The sequence below is a fragment of the Nerophis ophidion genome, linkage group LG09 (genome assembly GCF_033978795.1).
Source record: "Nerophis ophidion isolate RoL-2023_Sa linkage group LG09, RoL_Noph_v1.0, whole genome shotgun sequence".
NCBI lineage: Eukaryota > Metazoa > Chordata > Actinopteri > Syngnathiformes > Syngnathidae > Nerophis > Nerophis ophidion.
Window position 1 is genome coordinate 58,294,310 of NC_084619.1, and position 17,154 is coordinate 58,311,463.

Consider the following 17,154-nt stretch of genomic DNA (forward strand, 5'->3'; position numbering starts at 1 on the left):
AATAAATATATATTAACACATTATTCATGAGAAAATTTATGAAAAAGAAAAGGTCAAACAATAAAATCTAAAAAGAAACAAAACATTTTCCAAGACCATGTATTCAGGTAAGAAAATTAAAAAGTAAAATGTTTAACATTAGAAAACTAAAATAAGAAATGCAGGAGGTACCTTTATCCAGATCTGCACCAACAACCTTTAACCAACATTTATGCATTATTCTCTAAAAGAATATGATCCATCAAATGCTTATTACTTTTTTATTCACTGATGAATAAATTGTACGTTTTGGATATGCAACACAATTTTATAAATAATGAGAAAATTATGAAAAAAAAAAAAGGTCAAACATTAAATAAAATCTAGAAAAAAAAAACAATGAAAACATTTCCAAGACCTTGTTATTCAGGTCTGAAAATTAAAAAAAAATGTTCAAAAATTTGAAAATTTAAATAAAAACGCAGGAGCTACCTTTATCCAGATCTGCACCAAAATGAATGTAGTGAACGAGGTGTTTCTGATAACACACAAATGACACAAAGTCACGTTGATGTTTTATTTTATTGGTGAGTAAAAAGCGGGCCAAGTCCACACGAGGTCACATGACGCCAACAACGGACCACACCTGACGCCGTCCACTCTGTCCGGCAAAGTGGACAAAATACTGCTTGTGAAATCCTTAACGACAAACCCTTCCCACCACCAGATAATTGACACACGGCGGCGTCAAGAAGTCGTGCGAGCACCTGGAATATTCTTCAATTCACATTTTCACGTTTCCACGGATACCAAAATACTGCATGGACAGGACGTACGGCGAATATATATCTTCTCATGTTGGAGCGCCTTCGAGGGATGCATGGGAGCGTGGACATGCAGCACAGTTTTGGGGGGAGGAGCTACAACTTGTCCTCCACACACACGCACACACACACATGGGACCCCCCCAAGGCGGAATGTGTTTGGCGTGACAGCAAGCGCGAGGCGTTCACGTCCTGAGCTTCAAGATGACCGTGGCCAGGATGAGGAAAAACGTGTTCCAGCCCAAAGTGACGGCGAAGCCTCGCCACACCATCATGCGACTCAGGCCCCAACCTGACACACACACACACACACACACACACACACACACACACACACACACACACACACACACACACACACACACACACACACACACACACACACACAGAGGCATTAAAGTATTTTTTTTTTAGGTATTTTTTGGTTAATAATTGAATATTTTGTTAGTAATTACATTTTTATTTTAGAAGTTACTGTTTTTATGGCCATTTTTAATGTATTTTAATTGGAGTAATTTTTTTTTGATGTAAATTTTTCCATAATAAGAATTTTCTCTTGTAATCTAGTATATTTTTCTTTTTAAGGGTATTGTTTTTGTTAGTATTTACTTGAACGTATTTTGATTCGTCTAATAATGGGACGAAAGGACATTTCCTTGTCAATATTTTTTTATTTTTAAGGTTTTTTCATTAATAATTATTTATTTTAGAAAAATACCTAAAGAATCATTTTTTTGTGTGTTTTTTTTCCACACCAAATCTCAAATCCCTTCACTGGCTTACTGTTCCACTCAGAATTGAATACAAAGTCTCCCTACTAACCCACCAGTGCCCCTCCTCTACTTCAAAGAATTATAAGGGTAATTTTTTGGTTAGTATTTATTTTAAAATATAATTTAATTTGTCTAATAATGTGATCAATAATTGTGCTAAAAATTTTACAAGGCAAAATCTGGTATTTGTTTAATTTTTTAAGATTTCAAATTGTATTTATTTCTGCATAATAATGTCACAAGGGATCATTTATTACTACTAATAATTTGCTTATGAAATATTTTTTTTATTTTGCGGTACTACTTTAATTTCTATTTCTTATTTTGGTTTGTTATGAAAACATGTTTTTTTTTGTATCGATTGTGTTTAATTTTCTTACTTTACTTTTGTTTTTATTTATATTTATGTCAAGTTGAGAAAAAATGCGGTTTGTCAATAATTATTTACTAATGCAATAGGTTATCATTTATGTAAAGAATAATTTTCATTTGTATTCATTTATTTTTGTCTCGGATGTTACAATGTTAATTTTTTATTAATAACTTTCTAATGCAATGTGGTATTTTGTTTAATTTGAAAAATGATGTCTTTAAAATTCTAATTTTAAATGCAAAAGAGTATTGTAAAGTATTATTTTCATATATATTTATTTTTTGGGTCAAACAACGTGGCATTTACTATTATTAATTTATTCATAAAGTCAGGTATCTATTACGCTTTAAGTTGTTAAAATAATTCATATTTATTATTCCCTATTATTGTTTAATTGGTAAATATATATTTATTGTTTTTTTATTAATTTTGCATTACTGACATATTACAAACATCATTAACAAGACTTAAATGTTAAGTGTGTTTTTTACTACAATAAATTTTTTTTAAGTATAGATAAAATGCAGTAGATTACAAGCCTGAGGTGCATTTTTTCAACTTGTCATCTTTTAAAGGAGAAATATGTGATCAAAATAACAAAGTATAAGGTTGTTGTGTGTCAAAACAATGACTGCCATTTGCGTGTGTTCATTGTTTGAATAAATAGTCCATAATGTGACGTCAGCTATGTTGACTTTGGACACGGAACAGGAAGAAGCTACTGACACTTCCTGTGATTGTCGTGTGTCACGTAATACGTGACGCGTTGATTGTTGGAGCGTGTGCGTGTGTGTGTGTGTGTATGTGTGTGCGTGTGTGTGTGTGTGTGTGTTACCTCGATACATGATGCATCGGAGGGCTTCCGAGGCGTAGGTCTGAGGAAGAGCCAGGCTGAGGTAGCGCAGAGGATAAGGGATGCACTCCACCGGCCAGATGATACCTGCAGTACATGACAAGGCGCGTTAGGTAACATCATGGCCGCCATTTAGGTGAGACAACAACGCCTACCGCTCATGATGAGGTTGGGGTAGAAGATGCCCAGCGCCGCCTGGTTGGCGCTCTGCTCGCTGTCGATGGCGGCGGAGATGACGAGGCCGAAGGAGATGCCGGTGATGCCCTGGAGCACGATCAGCGTGATCATCAGCACCAGAGAGCCTTCGTTGGGCGTCTGCAAAGTACTTTTGATTATTATCTTAGTTGGCTTGATTGTTTATGATAATATAATAAAACTTCTGCAAGCTGGATCATGACATGAAAATAATTATATATATATATATATATATATATATATATATATAATTATTTATATATATGTAATTGTGTGTATATATATGCATATGTGTATGTGTATATATATATATATATATATATATATATACACATACACATATGCATATATATACACACAATTACATATATACATATACATATATTATATATATACACACATTTATACATACACATATGTACCGTTTCCATATGATCCATATATATGTAATTGTGTGTATATATATGCATATGTGTATGTGTATGTGTATATATATATATATATATATATATATATATATACACATACACATATGCATATATATACACACAATTACATATATACATATACATATATTATATATATACACACATTTATACATACACATATGTACCGTTTCCATATGATCCATATATATGTAATTGTGTGTATATATATGCATATGTGTATGTGTATATATATATATATATATATACACATACACATATGCATATATATACACACAATTACATATATACATATACATATATTATATATATACACACATTTATACATACACATATGTACCGTTTCCATATGAGTTGGGAAATTGTGTTAGATGTAAATATAAACAGAATACAATGATTTGTAAATCCTTTTCAACCCATATTCATTTGAATGCACTACAAAGACAACATATTGGATGTTCAAACTCATAAACTTTATTCTTTTTTGCTAATAATAATTAACTTAGAATTTCTTGGCTGCAACACATCCCAAAGTAGTTGGGAAAGGGCATGTTCAGCACTGTGTTACATCACCTTTTATTTTAAAGGGGAACATTATCACAATTTCAAAAGGGTTAAAAACAATAAAAATCAGTTCCCAGTGGCTTGTTGTATTTTTTTTCAAAATTTTACCGGTCCCGGAATATCCCTAAAAAAAGCTTTAAAGTGCTTTATTTTCGCTATTTGCGATGAGACTATCCATTTCCCTGTGACGTCATACAGTGCTGCCAATGTAAACAAACAATGGCGAATAGCACAGCAAAATATAGCGACATTAGCTCGGATTCAGACTCGGATTTCAGCGGCTTAAGCGAGTCAACAGATTACGCATGTATTGAAACGGATGGTTGGAGTATGAAAGTATTGAAGAAGAAACTGAAGCTATTGAGCGAATAGCTATTGACGCTATTCATAGCCATAACATGGCCGAATAGCTGCGTTAGCATCGCCGGTAAAATGTGCGGACCAAACGATCAGGACTTTCGCATGTTGTGACACTGGAACAACTTAAATCCGTCGATTGGTAAGTGTTTTTTTCGCGTTAAAAGTGGGTGGAAGGAAACGTAATATAGATGCAAATGCATCTGCAGGTTATCCATACATCTCTGGGCCATGTCTGCTTTAGCACCGCCGGTAAATAGCATGTTAGTATCGATTAGCGTAGCATGTTAGCATCGATTAGCTGGCAGTCAACATCAACAAAACTCACCTTTGTGAATTCGTTGACTTTATTGTTGCAAATTCATCTGCAGGTTATCCATAGATCTCTGTGCCATGTCTGCTTTAGCACCGCCAGTAAATAGCATGTTAGCATCGATTAGCGTAGCATGTTAGCATCGATTAGCTGGCAGTCACGCCGCAACCAAATATGTCTGATTAGCACATAAGTCAACATCAACAAAACTCAATTAACATTTTGGGAACTGAGGAGACTAACCTTCTACCATCCTAGTCACGTCCGTTGTGTCCTTGGGCAAGACACTTCACCCTTGCTCCTGATGGGTCCTGGTGAGCGCCTTGCATGGCAGCTCCAGCCGTCATTGTGTTAATGTATGTGTGAAATTACTGTCAAAGCGCTTTGGGCTGCTTAAAAAGGGGTAAAAACGCGCTATACAAGTACAACCCATTTACCTTTTAATTGTTGAAGCTTTGAAAGTGGAATTCTTTCTCATTCTTGTTTTATGTAGAGCTTTAGTCGTTCAACAGTTTGGGGTCTCCGCTGTCGTATTTTACGCTTCATAATGCGCCACACATTTTCGATGGGAGACAGGTCTGGACTGCAGGCGCACTCTTTTACTACAAACCCCGCTGTTGTAACACGTGGCTTGGCGTTGTCTTGCTGAAATAAGCAGGGGCGTCCATGAAAGCATTGCTTGGATGACAACATATGTTGCTCCAAAACCTGTATGGACCATTCAGCATTAATGGTGCCTTCACAGATGTGTAAGTTACCCATGCCTTGGGCACTGGTACACCCCCATACCATCACACATGCTGGCTTTTGAACTTTGCGCCTATAACAATCCGGATGGTTATTTTCCTCTTTGTTCCGGAGGACACCACGTCCGCAGTTTCCAAATATAATTTGAAATGTGGACTCGTCAGACCACAGAACACTTTTCCACTTTGCATCAGTCCATCTTAGATGAGCTCGGGCCCAGGGAAGCCGGCGGCGTTCCTTGGTGTTGTTGATAAATGGGTTTTGCTTTGCATAGTAGATTTTAACTTGCACTTACAGATGTAGCAACCAACTGTAGTTACTGACAATGGTTTTATGAAGTGTTCCTGAGCCTACGTGGTGATATCTTTTACACACTGATGTTGGTTTTTGATGCAGTACCGCCTTAGGGATCAAAGGTCCGTAATATCATCGCTTACGTGCGGTGATTTCTCCAGATTCTCTGAACCTTTTGATGATTTTACGGACCGTAGATGGTAAAATCCCTAAATTCCTTGCAATAGCTCGTTGAGAAATGTTGTTCTAAAACTGTTCGACAATTTGCTTACAAAGTGGTGACCCTCACCCCATCTTTGTTTGTTAATTACTTAGCATTTCATGGAAGCTGCTTTTATACCCAATCATGGCACCCACCTGTTCCCAATCAGCCTGCACACCTGTGGGATGTTCCAAATATGTGTTTGATGAGTATTTCTCAACTTTATCAGTATTTATTGCCACATTTCCCAACTTCTTTGTCACGTGTTGCTGGCATCAAAATCTAAAGTTAATGATTATTTGCAAAAAAGAAAATGTTTATCAGTTTGAACATCGAATATGTTGTCTTTGTAGCATATTCAACTGAATATGGGTTGAAAATGATTTGCAAATCATTGTATTCCGTTTATATTTACATCGAACACAATTTCCCAACTCATGGAAACGGGGTGTGTATATAGACATATACACATATATAAACTCATACACATACAAGTGCGCACACACACACAAACACACCAAGCGCGCGCACACACACACAAGTTTTTTACATGCAGTTGGATTTCGGCCCTGGCCGGAAATTTTTTTTTAGGCCAACGTGACCCCGCCCCCAAGTAAAAAAGTGACACCCCTGCTCCAACACAACCTTGTTATTCAACTGTCAACATTTGTGACGCCATCTTTTTAGTTGGAATGGCAGGGGAAAACAATCTATGAAACCCTCAGGGGCCCCCGTGTGCTTGTGGCCCCTGTACAACATCCCCACTTTGAGGCCCGTCCATACAACATGACCTACAAAATAATCCCAATCGCTCAAAGACTATATGCTTCCTTCCACGCACGCACATGATGGACGTCGTCCCGAGTGCTGTGTAAAACCCGAGAGTCACATCAAAGTTGCAAGAATCTGCAGCAGGAAGACGAAAGTCTGAGGCCAGCAGAAGTCAAAAGTGCAGACGTGTGCGAGGAGCGCCGGTGCGTGCCGGAGCGCCTGTCCTCCCAGTGTCAAGACACCCTCCGTCTCCCGTGACAACTAGCAAAAATAGAGCGGCGCCGAGAGGCCGCACGGCCTCCCGGTTGCCACAGCAATCGGGCGCTGTTGTCGTGGCGATGGCGAGTGATTTATTGGGGCCGACTCCCGTGCCTTGATTAACACGAGCACACGCAACAAATCCCGTTCTTTCACCTCCTGCGGACTTCAAACACTTATTGGAAGCAACAATGTTGACAGCATTAAAAGGGAGTCAACCTTTAACACAGGGGTTCTTGGCCTATTTGACCTCTCCACTACAGAAGGGCCGGGACCCGCTCATATATCAACAATATCTTACCTTTGATTTGAATGATGTTCAGTAATTATACCTGACCTACTTACAGTACAACCTTGTCAAATGATAAGAAAACGTGTTTGTCGCAAACATTATTATCGTATAACACATAAAATTCAGGATTAGGTCAGGCTGATTAGGAAAAGAGAATCCTATATACCACGGAAAGAAAGAGAAAAAATAACTTCACTGTGTTTACATCAGCCTGCAACTTTTTTCCTACGCTTTGAACGGTGCGGCTAATTTTAGGATTTCTTTACGCCAACAGCATAAAGCAAACTGTTTTCGTTAAACACAAACTAAGACACTCAAAGGGTGTGTTATTGTTTGAAAATATACTTCCTGTTTTGTTCCTTGAACCCTATTCTTCCATAGCGTTTCTGCTCAAAAGGTTTTTTTTTATTATTAAATCGCTCCCAGCTACGTTTGTAAGTTTTACAATATAATTCTCGCTTACTAAACCGTCCCATGTGTTATGTCTGTAGAAGTGTTTTCATGCATATATGTATGAACTATCGTAATGTGATCAAGCTAGCATCGTTAGCATTAGCTAATATGCTAACACGTTTACGAGTGTCTGTGTTAGTACTATCAATCGCTCCCAGCTACGTTTGTATGTTTTACAATATAATTAAAACAATTCTCGCATACTAAACCGACCCATGTGTGATGACAGTAGGAGTGTTTTCATGCATATTTGTAAGAGCTATCGTAATGTGATCAAGCTGGCATAGTTAGCATTAGCTAATATGCTAACACGTTTACAAGTGTCTGTGTTAGTATTATTAAGTTTTACTATATAACTAAATTAATTCTCGCTTACTAAACCGTCCCATGTGTGAAGTCTGTAGGAGTGTTTTCATGCATATTTGTAAGAGCTATCGTAATGTGATCAAGATAGCATAGTTAGCATTAGCTAATATGCTAACACGTTTACGAGTGTCTGTGTTAGTATTATCAAGTTTTACAATATAACTAAAACAATGTTCGCTTACTAAACCAACCCATGTGGGATGTCAGTAGCAGTGTGTTCATGCATATTTGTACGAGCTATCGTAATGTGATCAAACTAGCATAGTTAGCATTAGCTAATATGCTAACACGTTTAAGAGTGTCTGTGTTAGTATTATTAAGTTTTACAATATAACTAAAACAATTCTTGCTGACTAAACTGTCCCGTGTGTGATGTCTGTGGGAGTGTTTTTATACATACTTGTACGAGCTGTCGCAATGTGATCAAGCTAGCCTCGTTAGCGTTAGCTAATATGCTAACACGTTTATGAGGGTTTGTGTTAGTACTATTCACTTACAATGGCATTCTGTTTGTATTGTTTACGTTTTGTAAATTCACCAAAACGTCACTGTGAGGTTATTGAGTCCGTTCAGCTGATTGGAGAGCGAGCTTCGGCAGATAGTGGGTCCGTGAGGATGACTTCTGTTTTGTTTGATCAGCCGTTTTACTGCCGTGTTACAGACATCGTTTGGAAACAATCAGGGTATGTAAATAAACATTTCAAAAACATGTCAAACCAGTATATATGGACGGGTTGTTGTCCAGTGCGGCCAATATACAGTATATAAAAATATTTTTTTATTCTTAAATGTTGGTGGGTGCAGCTTAAACACTAATTATGGTGTGTTAAATTATTCAACTGTCAAAGAAATTAACATGCAAATAAAAATAAAGCTTCACCACTTAAGTCATAATTTTTGCGCTTAAGAAACTTCTCTATGACTCAGGTTCATGTTGAAGTGCGAGTACGTAGTGAGAGTAAATGGTAAATGGGTTATACTTGTATAGCGTTTTTCTACCTTCAAGGTACACAAAGCACTTTGACACAAGTTCCAGATTCACCCATTCACACACTGATGGCGGGAGCTGCCATGCAAGGCCCTAACCACGACCCATCAGGAGCAAGGGAGAAAGTGTCTTGCTCAAGGACACAACGGACGTGACGAGGTTGGTAGAAGGTGGGGATTGAACCAGGAACCCTCAGGTTGCTGGCACGGCCACTCTTCCAACCCGAACCACGCCATCCCCCCGCAATACCTCGACACGCAACCCAATATTTGACTGCGAATGAAGCATAAACCTTCAATTCCTATTTGGTTCTTGAACAGGTTTTGTAAGTCCGAAAGTAAAATCCACTTACAAGGACATTAACAACGGCAAAGGAGCAGGCAGAGGGGCTGTGTGTCTGTGTGTGTGTGTGTGTGTGTATATACTCTTGAAAGAGGCGCTTCTGAACAAGACATAATAAGTAGAAGTCTCATCACAATTAAAAACTTACGAGCAACCAAAAAATGACTGCCAGCGGGACACAAAGTGAATGAATGAAGCGTTTGTACACAGAGACATACGGACGCATATTTGGCACCATCTATTAGTTCGTAAACCGAAAAGTTTGCTCATAGAAGGGCTCGAACATCGGGGTTCCAATGTACATAGTGTGGAGAAAAATGCAAAGTCTGCAAAACTGCGACTTGTGCAAACAGTCGTTCAAACGCACTGTGTTTCCGTGTGTGTGTGTGTGTGTGTGTGTGTGTGTATGTGTGTGTCTCGCACCTTGAAGACAAGGAAGATGAAGAGCAACATGAGAATGATCTGGACACTGATGACCAGCAGCTGGGAAAATAGGTGAGCCAGCATCGTTTCCATCGAGCTGACACCTGCCGGACACAAATATTGTTTCATATCAAATAAACAAAGCAGAATTCCGTGGAGTGTTTACAACATAACATGAGTACTGTATTTTCCCGGACTAAGAACCTCTACATTTTTCCTACGCTTTGAATCCTGCGGCTTATAAAACGCTGCGGCTAATTTGTGAATTTTCATAGCTAACTGCCATCCTTTTTAAAAAAAAAATGTTTATCTTTTGGAATTTTTGTTTTATCCAATTGTTTTTGTTTTTGTACAGTGTGCTTGTGTGCCGAGGAATGCGCCTTCTAAGTAAAATGTATTATTATTTTTAAAATAATGTTTTGTGTTCAACAAATAGGTTTCATAAAACATGCAAAGACACTGAAAATGTGTGCTATTTTTTTGTGCTATGGCGCCATCCTTTGGACGAGTTCACTCACTGTCAATCAATCAATCAATCAATCAATCAATCAATGTTTATTTATATAGCCCTAAGTCACAAGTGTCTCAAAGGGCTGCACAAGCCACAGCGACATCCTCAGTTCAGAGCTCACAAAAGGGCAAGAAAAAACTCACAACCCGGTGGGATGTCAATGTAAATAACTATGAGAAACCTTGGAGAGGACCGCAGATGTGGGTGACCCCCCACTCTAGGAGGCAATGGACGTCCTGTGGGTCTAACATAATATTGTGAAAGTCCAGTCCAGAGCGGATCTAACATAATAGGGAGAGTCCAGTCCATAGTGGGGCCAGCAGGAGAGCATCCCAAGCGGAGACGGGTCAGCAGTGCAGAGATGTACCCAACCGATGCACAGGCGAGCGGTCCACCCCCGGGTCCCAACTCTGGACAGCCAGCAATTTATCCATGGCCACTGGACTTGTGCCCCCACCCACCTGGCACTCGGTTCAAGGCACGAAACAGTGGGCGATACTGTGGACATTGCGTTCCCCCCCCCCGGCAATGTCCACAGTATCGCCTACTGTTTCGTGCCTTGAACCGAGTGCCGTTCCGTCTTCTAGTCGTCCGTAGCGTTTCGACTCGTTCCCGCATCTGCGGTCCCTTTCAAGGTTTGTCATTGTGCTCATTGGGTTGAGTTTTTTCTTGCACATTTGTGATTAAGGACAATATAAATCATTTTAATTGATGATTGATGTCAAATCCGTCTAGACTGGCTGCTGGGGTTTTGTTCCAGGGCCAGGTTTCTGCACTATAAAGGAGAACGCCTTGGAAACTCTAAGCTTGCTCTCTCCGGAAACATCTCAATGTCGCTACTGCAGGATGAAGGCTGCAAGGGCTCTGCGTTGGCGTACCTCTGTTTTCAGGTCGCCGGTTTTAGATATCGTGGATCCAATTGGGCACAAAAAGGACCAGAGTATCATCGAACTGATGAACCCCTGTTTCCTGCACAGCTATAGACATATCTGCGTAGCTGACTGGATGAGCCTGGAGGAAGATACATTCCCCCTATGACTTTCTGTTGGTTTCTCTGGACTGGACTCTCACATTATCTATGAATTTACAAATACTTAATTTAACAATTTAATAACTGTACCGAGCAGGTCACCCTGGAAGGGGTGTGTCTACATCTGCGATCCTTTCTCAAGGTTTCTTCTGTTTTCTGTTTAGATCAGAGGATGTTGTTGTGAAGCCCTATAGGGCACCCATGATTAAGGGCCATGTGGATAAAATTTGATTGACTGAACTGGAAGGCTGGTGGGTCGGGACCATCCCCAAGGAACGTAAGGCCGCAACACCACCTCTGGGGCGGTCCTCTTCATCTAAGCCCACGTCACCCCAGCTGTCTTTGCCTCCGCGTTGATGCACCTGCGCCAAGTCTGTCTTGGACGACACACTTTCCGCTTCCCTTGTGGATTTCAGTCTTGGGGATGTTTGAAGCAGCCTTGTGGAGAGTGTGGCTAATCCATCCACATTTTCTTTTATGGATGTCATCATATTTGACTGGGGCTTGGCTGGTCCTATCCCGCAGTTGGTCATTGGAGACAACTTCCGACAACCTGATATTGAGAATATTGCAGAGACATCTGTTGGTGAATGCCTGGAGTTTGTGGGTGTTAGTTTTGGTCACTGACCAGGTTTCTGAGCTGTAGAGCAGGACTGACTTGACATTGGTGTTAAAGATACAAATCTTGTTGTGCAGTGAAAGTGCAGTTGACCGCCATATTGTAGAGTGTTGAAGGCATGCCGGGCTTTGTTGATTCGGAACTTGATGTCTTCATCCGTCCCCCGTCTTTACTGATGATGCTTCCGAGTTATACTTCCATGATGTCTACCGGGTGCAGTCGTATTTGGTCTTGCCGTTTGTTGTTTACTCCTCTCAATGTTGATTTTTAAGCTGGTCTTCTCTGCCACATCTGCAACATGGCTCCCTTGTGGCAGAGAAAGCTGATGTCGTCTGCAAAGTCCAAGTCTTTGTGACGCTTCTCGAATGTCCACTACAAACTAGTTTTCCTGCCCGCTGTGACCTGCCGCATTATCTAGGTAACTACTAACAGGGACATCATAGGGGACGAGACGGGTCGGGACCATCACCAATGTGCATACGTTCAGTCTTGGTTATGCTGACCTATAGGCCAAGCTTTTTAGCTTCCTTGTCGAAGGGGCTGAAGGCTTCTAGGAGAGGTATCTCTGCAAATAGTGCGGTGTCATCAGCATATTGCTGGTTGGTAAGTGCAGTGATTCTCAAACGGTGGTAAGCAGCCTCCATCTATTGGTACACCAAAGAATCACTTGGTTAAAGTACAGCATTTTATTTACCTGTATTCAAACACATTTTTACCGTTCAAACTATGTGTAATGTTAAGTAAATAAACTTGTTAAGCAAATTGTTTTTTATGAATTTCTTAAGCTTACTACGCTACTGTATTTTAATGTTGCTTATCATGGTTGTACTTGGAAAGTCAGGTGGAACGTGGTGGATCAGTTCACAGCCGAGTGTGAAGGGACTGGGATGAGAATCACCACCTCCAAATCAGAGTCCATGGTTCTTGCCCGGAAAAGGGGGGAGTCCCATTCCCGGGTTGGGAAGAAGATATTCCTCCAAGTGGAAAAGTTCAAGTAACTCGGAGTCTTGTTCACAAATGAGGGAAGAATGGAACATGAGATTGACAGGTGGATTGGTGCAGCATTTGCAGTAATGTGGACCCTGCATCCGTCTGTCGTGGTGAAAAGGAGCTGAGCCAGAAGGCGAAGCTTTCAATTTACTGATCGATCTACATTTCCATCCTCACCTATGGTCATGAGCTTTGGGTTATGACCAAAAGCACAAGCTCACGGGTACAATCGGCCGAAATGAGTTTCCTCCGTCAGATGGCGGGGCTTTACCCTTAGAGTTGGGTGAGACGCTCTGTCATTCGGGAGAAGCTCAAAGTAAAGCCGCTGCAAATTGTCAGGAAGCCCTCCGGACGCCTCCCAGGGGAGGTGTTTAGGGCATCTCTGATCGGTAGGAGGCCAGGGGGAAGACCGAGGACACGTTGGGGGGACTATGTCTCCCAGATGGCCTGGGAACGCCTCAGTATTCCCCGGGAAGAGCCAGACGAAGTGGCTGGGGGAGAGGGCAGTCTGAGCTTCCCTGTTTAGACTGCTTGCCCCGTGACCTGAACTCAGATAAGCAGAAGATGATGGTTGGTTGGATGGATGCGTGGTGTTAGAGTTTTGAGAATCACCTAGGTCATGTTGACACACCCTGCAGGTGGTGGACGACTCAGTTAAAGAGGTCGGGGGGCAGCGACACAGACCTATCTGAAGCCGCTAGTGATGGGGTACCATATAGTCTCTACCGTCCGCACGCCCACAGCATTATGGTATGGCTGTGAGAGGAGCCATACCTGAGGCTGGTGATTTTGGGAAAAAATTCAGGATATCCAAGAGTGATCCATGGTCCCTAGTGTCAAACGGAGCTTTGAGGTCGATGAACGCGGCGTAGAAGTGCTGATCCTTCCAAAATTTGCTGGCCTTTTCCATGATCGGGCGAAGTGCAGAGATGTGGTCTGTGGTAGAGCTGGTGGGCATGAATCCAGCTTGTTCACAGCAGCGCCAACTTCTGGTGGCACGCAATACTCCGTAGAGTATGATGCGGGTGAGAAGTATTCTGGGTATTGCGAGTAGTGGGATACCCCTGTGGTTGCTACAGATCAGGTGGTCTCCCTTCCCTTTTTCCAGAAGGGCAGAAGGGCAGTTTTGGACCCATACATCATTACATCATTGATTATTTGTCGATGATGTCCACATCGCACTTTAGCATTTCAGCAGTGGTTTTATAAAGTAAACACATTTTAAAAATGTGTATAAATAACTTATTTTCGGACATGTTGGAACGTGAAACTGTTAACATGTAAAGTAAACAATGTTCAAAACAAATCAGCGTATTGTTTTTTTGTTTGTTTTTTCTTTCCATTAGTCTTTTTGTTGAGGTTGTTTTGGTTTTTGTTCTTCCCCCTATTTGTTAGTAAACATGACTAAAAAAAATACTGACAATGCAATTTAAAAAATACAATATGTTTAGATAAGTATGAATTGTCTTCATTAATTTAATTTTTAAATGGTAATGTATGCTATTTATATTATAATATTATTGTTTAAATTTTGTGCAGTTATTTTTTCAATAAAATTGTGTTTCTATACCTTATGTCATGGTTGTCAACCTGTGGGACGTACGCTCCATCTAGTGGTACACTAAAGAATCAATTGATTAATTGATTAGTGTTGGGTCTTTAAATATTCACAGTTTACTGTTCAAACTGTGTGTAATGTTACAGTGGCCAAAAATATTAAGTATACTTCTTAAACAAAACCTCTGCCCTGTTTTTGATGAATACTTAGGCCTCCTATGCTACTGTTATTTAATGTTGGTCATTATGGTGGTACTTGAAGAGCCAAGTGTTTTCTAAGGTGGTATATTCTGTGTATGTTATACGGCTGCGGCTCGTGACACCCTCAGTTCTTCTCAAAAAGAAAGGGTGTCACGTTGCGATGCGTGTGATCCTGGGGAACACGCTTTATCAGCATCATGCGGTATTGGGCTTCAAACCCCGCTTGGAAAAGTTGTACACTACAAAATGTGCTCATTGTAGCCATTAGTCCTGACTTCATTTTGATGGAAAAAGAAAACAAAAATCAGCACACATTGTAATATTTCTTTTTGTTTCGTATATTAAAGTGTTTTATATATTGTGCTCCTGGGTTCATTTTGCTGATCAATTTGAATGTATTATTTAGTGAGGTTATTGTTTTCATTATCAAATGGTTCAAGTCGGTCAAAAATGTTTGTAGTTTAATTAGGGATTCACTTTTTTTTTATTTAGGAAAATTGATGCATTTTAATTTTTCTATTACATACTAAAAGCAATGTTAATAAAGTTATTCTCAATTGCAATACAATGTTATAAAGCGGTTTTCTGCTTCAGAGAAAGTGTGACAGAAGTAATTGAGAAGCACCCTCCTAGTGACACCCTGAGTGATGTCTCCCTCTAGTGACAGTTTGTTATATTACATCAGTTGGTCCCTTTACTAACAGCTACTAAGTGCCAATATGTGTGAGAGAAATGTAATTCAGTGCCTTTAATCAGTGTTTTTCAACCACTGTGCCGTGAGATATTGTCTGGTGTGCCGTGGAAAACTATGCAACTTCACCTAATTGGTCCAAAAAATGTTTTTTTTGCAAATCAATAATTATTATTATGTGCCGTTGTCTAGTGCCTGTGCTGTGTTGAGCTTGACAGGGTAACCTTGTAATACTCTGTATCAGTGGGTGGCAGCAGGTAGTTCATTGCTTTGTAGAAATCGAAACGCGTTGGGGATGGCTTGTCGTGACCCCAATATGCAGAGCACAGCGGGAGACAGTGTGTGCAGGTAAAAAGTTGTGTAACTCTTAAACCAAAAATGAACAAAAGGCAAGTCCCGCTTGGAAAAGGCACTGAAGCATAAGGATGGCTATGGAAAACAAAAGTAAAACTGAGCTAGCTACAAAGTTAACAAAAACAGAATGCTGGACGACAGCAAAAACTTACAGCGTGTGGAGCACAGACGGCGTCCACAAAGTACAACCGTACATGACATGACAATCAACAATGTCCCACAAAAAAGGATAGTGTACGCACAACTTAAATAGTATTGATTGCGAAAACAAAGCAGATGCTGGGCAATAGCACTCAAAGGAAGGTGTGAAGCGACTACAGGAAGACACCAAATAAACAGGAAGGGTCGCCAAAATAACAGCGCAAGTCAGAAACTAAAGCACTACACACAGAAAACACCAACCAACTCAAAATAAGGCACGCCAACATGGTGGAGTTTCATTTTTTAACCTTTTCTGCTAGTGGTGTGCCTCCGTATTATTATTTTTTTTTAAATGTGCTTTGGCTCACAAAAGGTTGAAAAACACTGCCTTTGATAATGGAAAATATAATCTTATCAAGCAGCTATCGACAGAATTTTCAGAAGTTTGAGCTCATACCTGCGACCCAGCATCTGTTGAGAAGCCCCTCCTTCCTTTCCAGCACAAAGGAGAGGGCGGTCAGGCCCACGGCCAAGTAGAAGGTGAGGCTGGAGGACGACAACAGGAAGAAAATGAAAAAGCGGCTCTTTGTTCGTTTTCGCTTAAGTCATGGGTGTCAAATTTATTTTCACTAGAGGGCCACATCATATCTGTGTTGGCCCTGCGATGAGGTGGCTACTTGTCCCGGGTGTACCCCGCCTTCCGCCCATGTGCAGCTGAGATAGGCTCCAGCAACCCCCGCGACCCGAAAGGACAAGTGGTAGTAAATGGATGGATGGCCACATTACAGAAATGGCTGCCTTACATGTTATATTAAAATCATGCATAAGGCTTCATGCAATTGCATACGGTCATTATATATTGTTTTACAGACTCTCCAGACAGTGTTTTTTTACAACATATTACTATAAATGGAAAATTGGTACCACTGTTTTAATTGTTAAAATTCTGGCAACTGAGCATTAAAATTGTTGACATGACATTTAAAAAGAAAAGAAAGTAAAATCTATGTTTATTGTTTTAATTGTGTATGACTGTAAATCAGGGGTGTCAAACGTAACCAGGGAAGGGTTTCCTGAGTAAAAAAAAAATGAGCCGGAATTTTTAAATGAAAGAAACTGCTGTTCTAAATATGTCCACTAGATATCGCAAGATCAATTATTTGTATCTATGTAGATCATGCTACATATGTAAGAAAAAAAAAGAAAAAAACATTATGTTAGTACATCAGTCGAGGAAAATGAGCAAA

At 40.2% G+C, this 17,154-nt stretch overlaps 1 protein-coding gene across 3 annotated transcripts in view; it reads right to left on the reverse strand.

Moving 5' to 3' along the window:
• Positions 1-542: 542 nt before the first annotated feature.
• Positions 543-17,154, reverse strand: part of abch1 (ATP-binding cassette, sub-family H, member 1) — a 67,176-nt gene continuing 50,564 nt past the window's right edge. For all 3 annotated transcript variants that reach the window (XM_061911343.1, XM_061911344.1, XM_061911346.1), the window contains 5 exons: positions 16,365-16,453; positions 9,814-9,917; positions 2,958-3,117; positions 2,785-2,889; positions 543-1,095 (listed from right to left, as the gene is read on the reverse strand). In XM_061911343.1, coding sequence (XP_061767327.1) covers positions 900-1,095; positions 2,785-2,889; positions 2,958-3,117; positions 9,814-9,917; positions 16,365-16,453 — 654 coding nt within the window. In that variant the 3' untranslated portion in view covers positions 543-899. The remainder of the gene's footprint in view (positions 1,096-2,784; positions 2,890-2,957; positions 3,118-9,813; positions 9,918-16,364; positions 16,454-17,154) is intronic.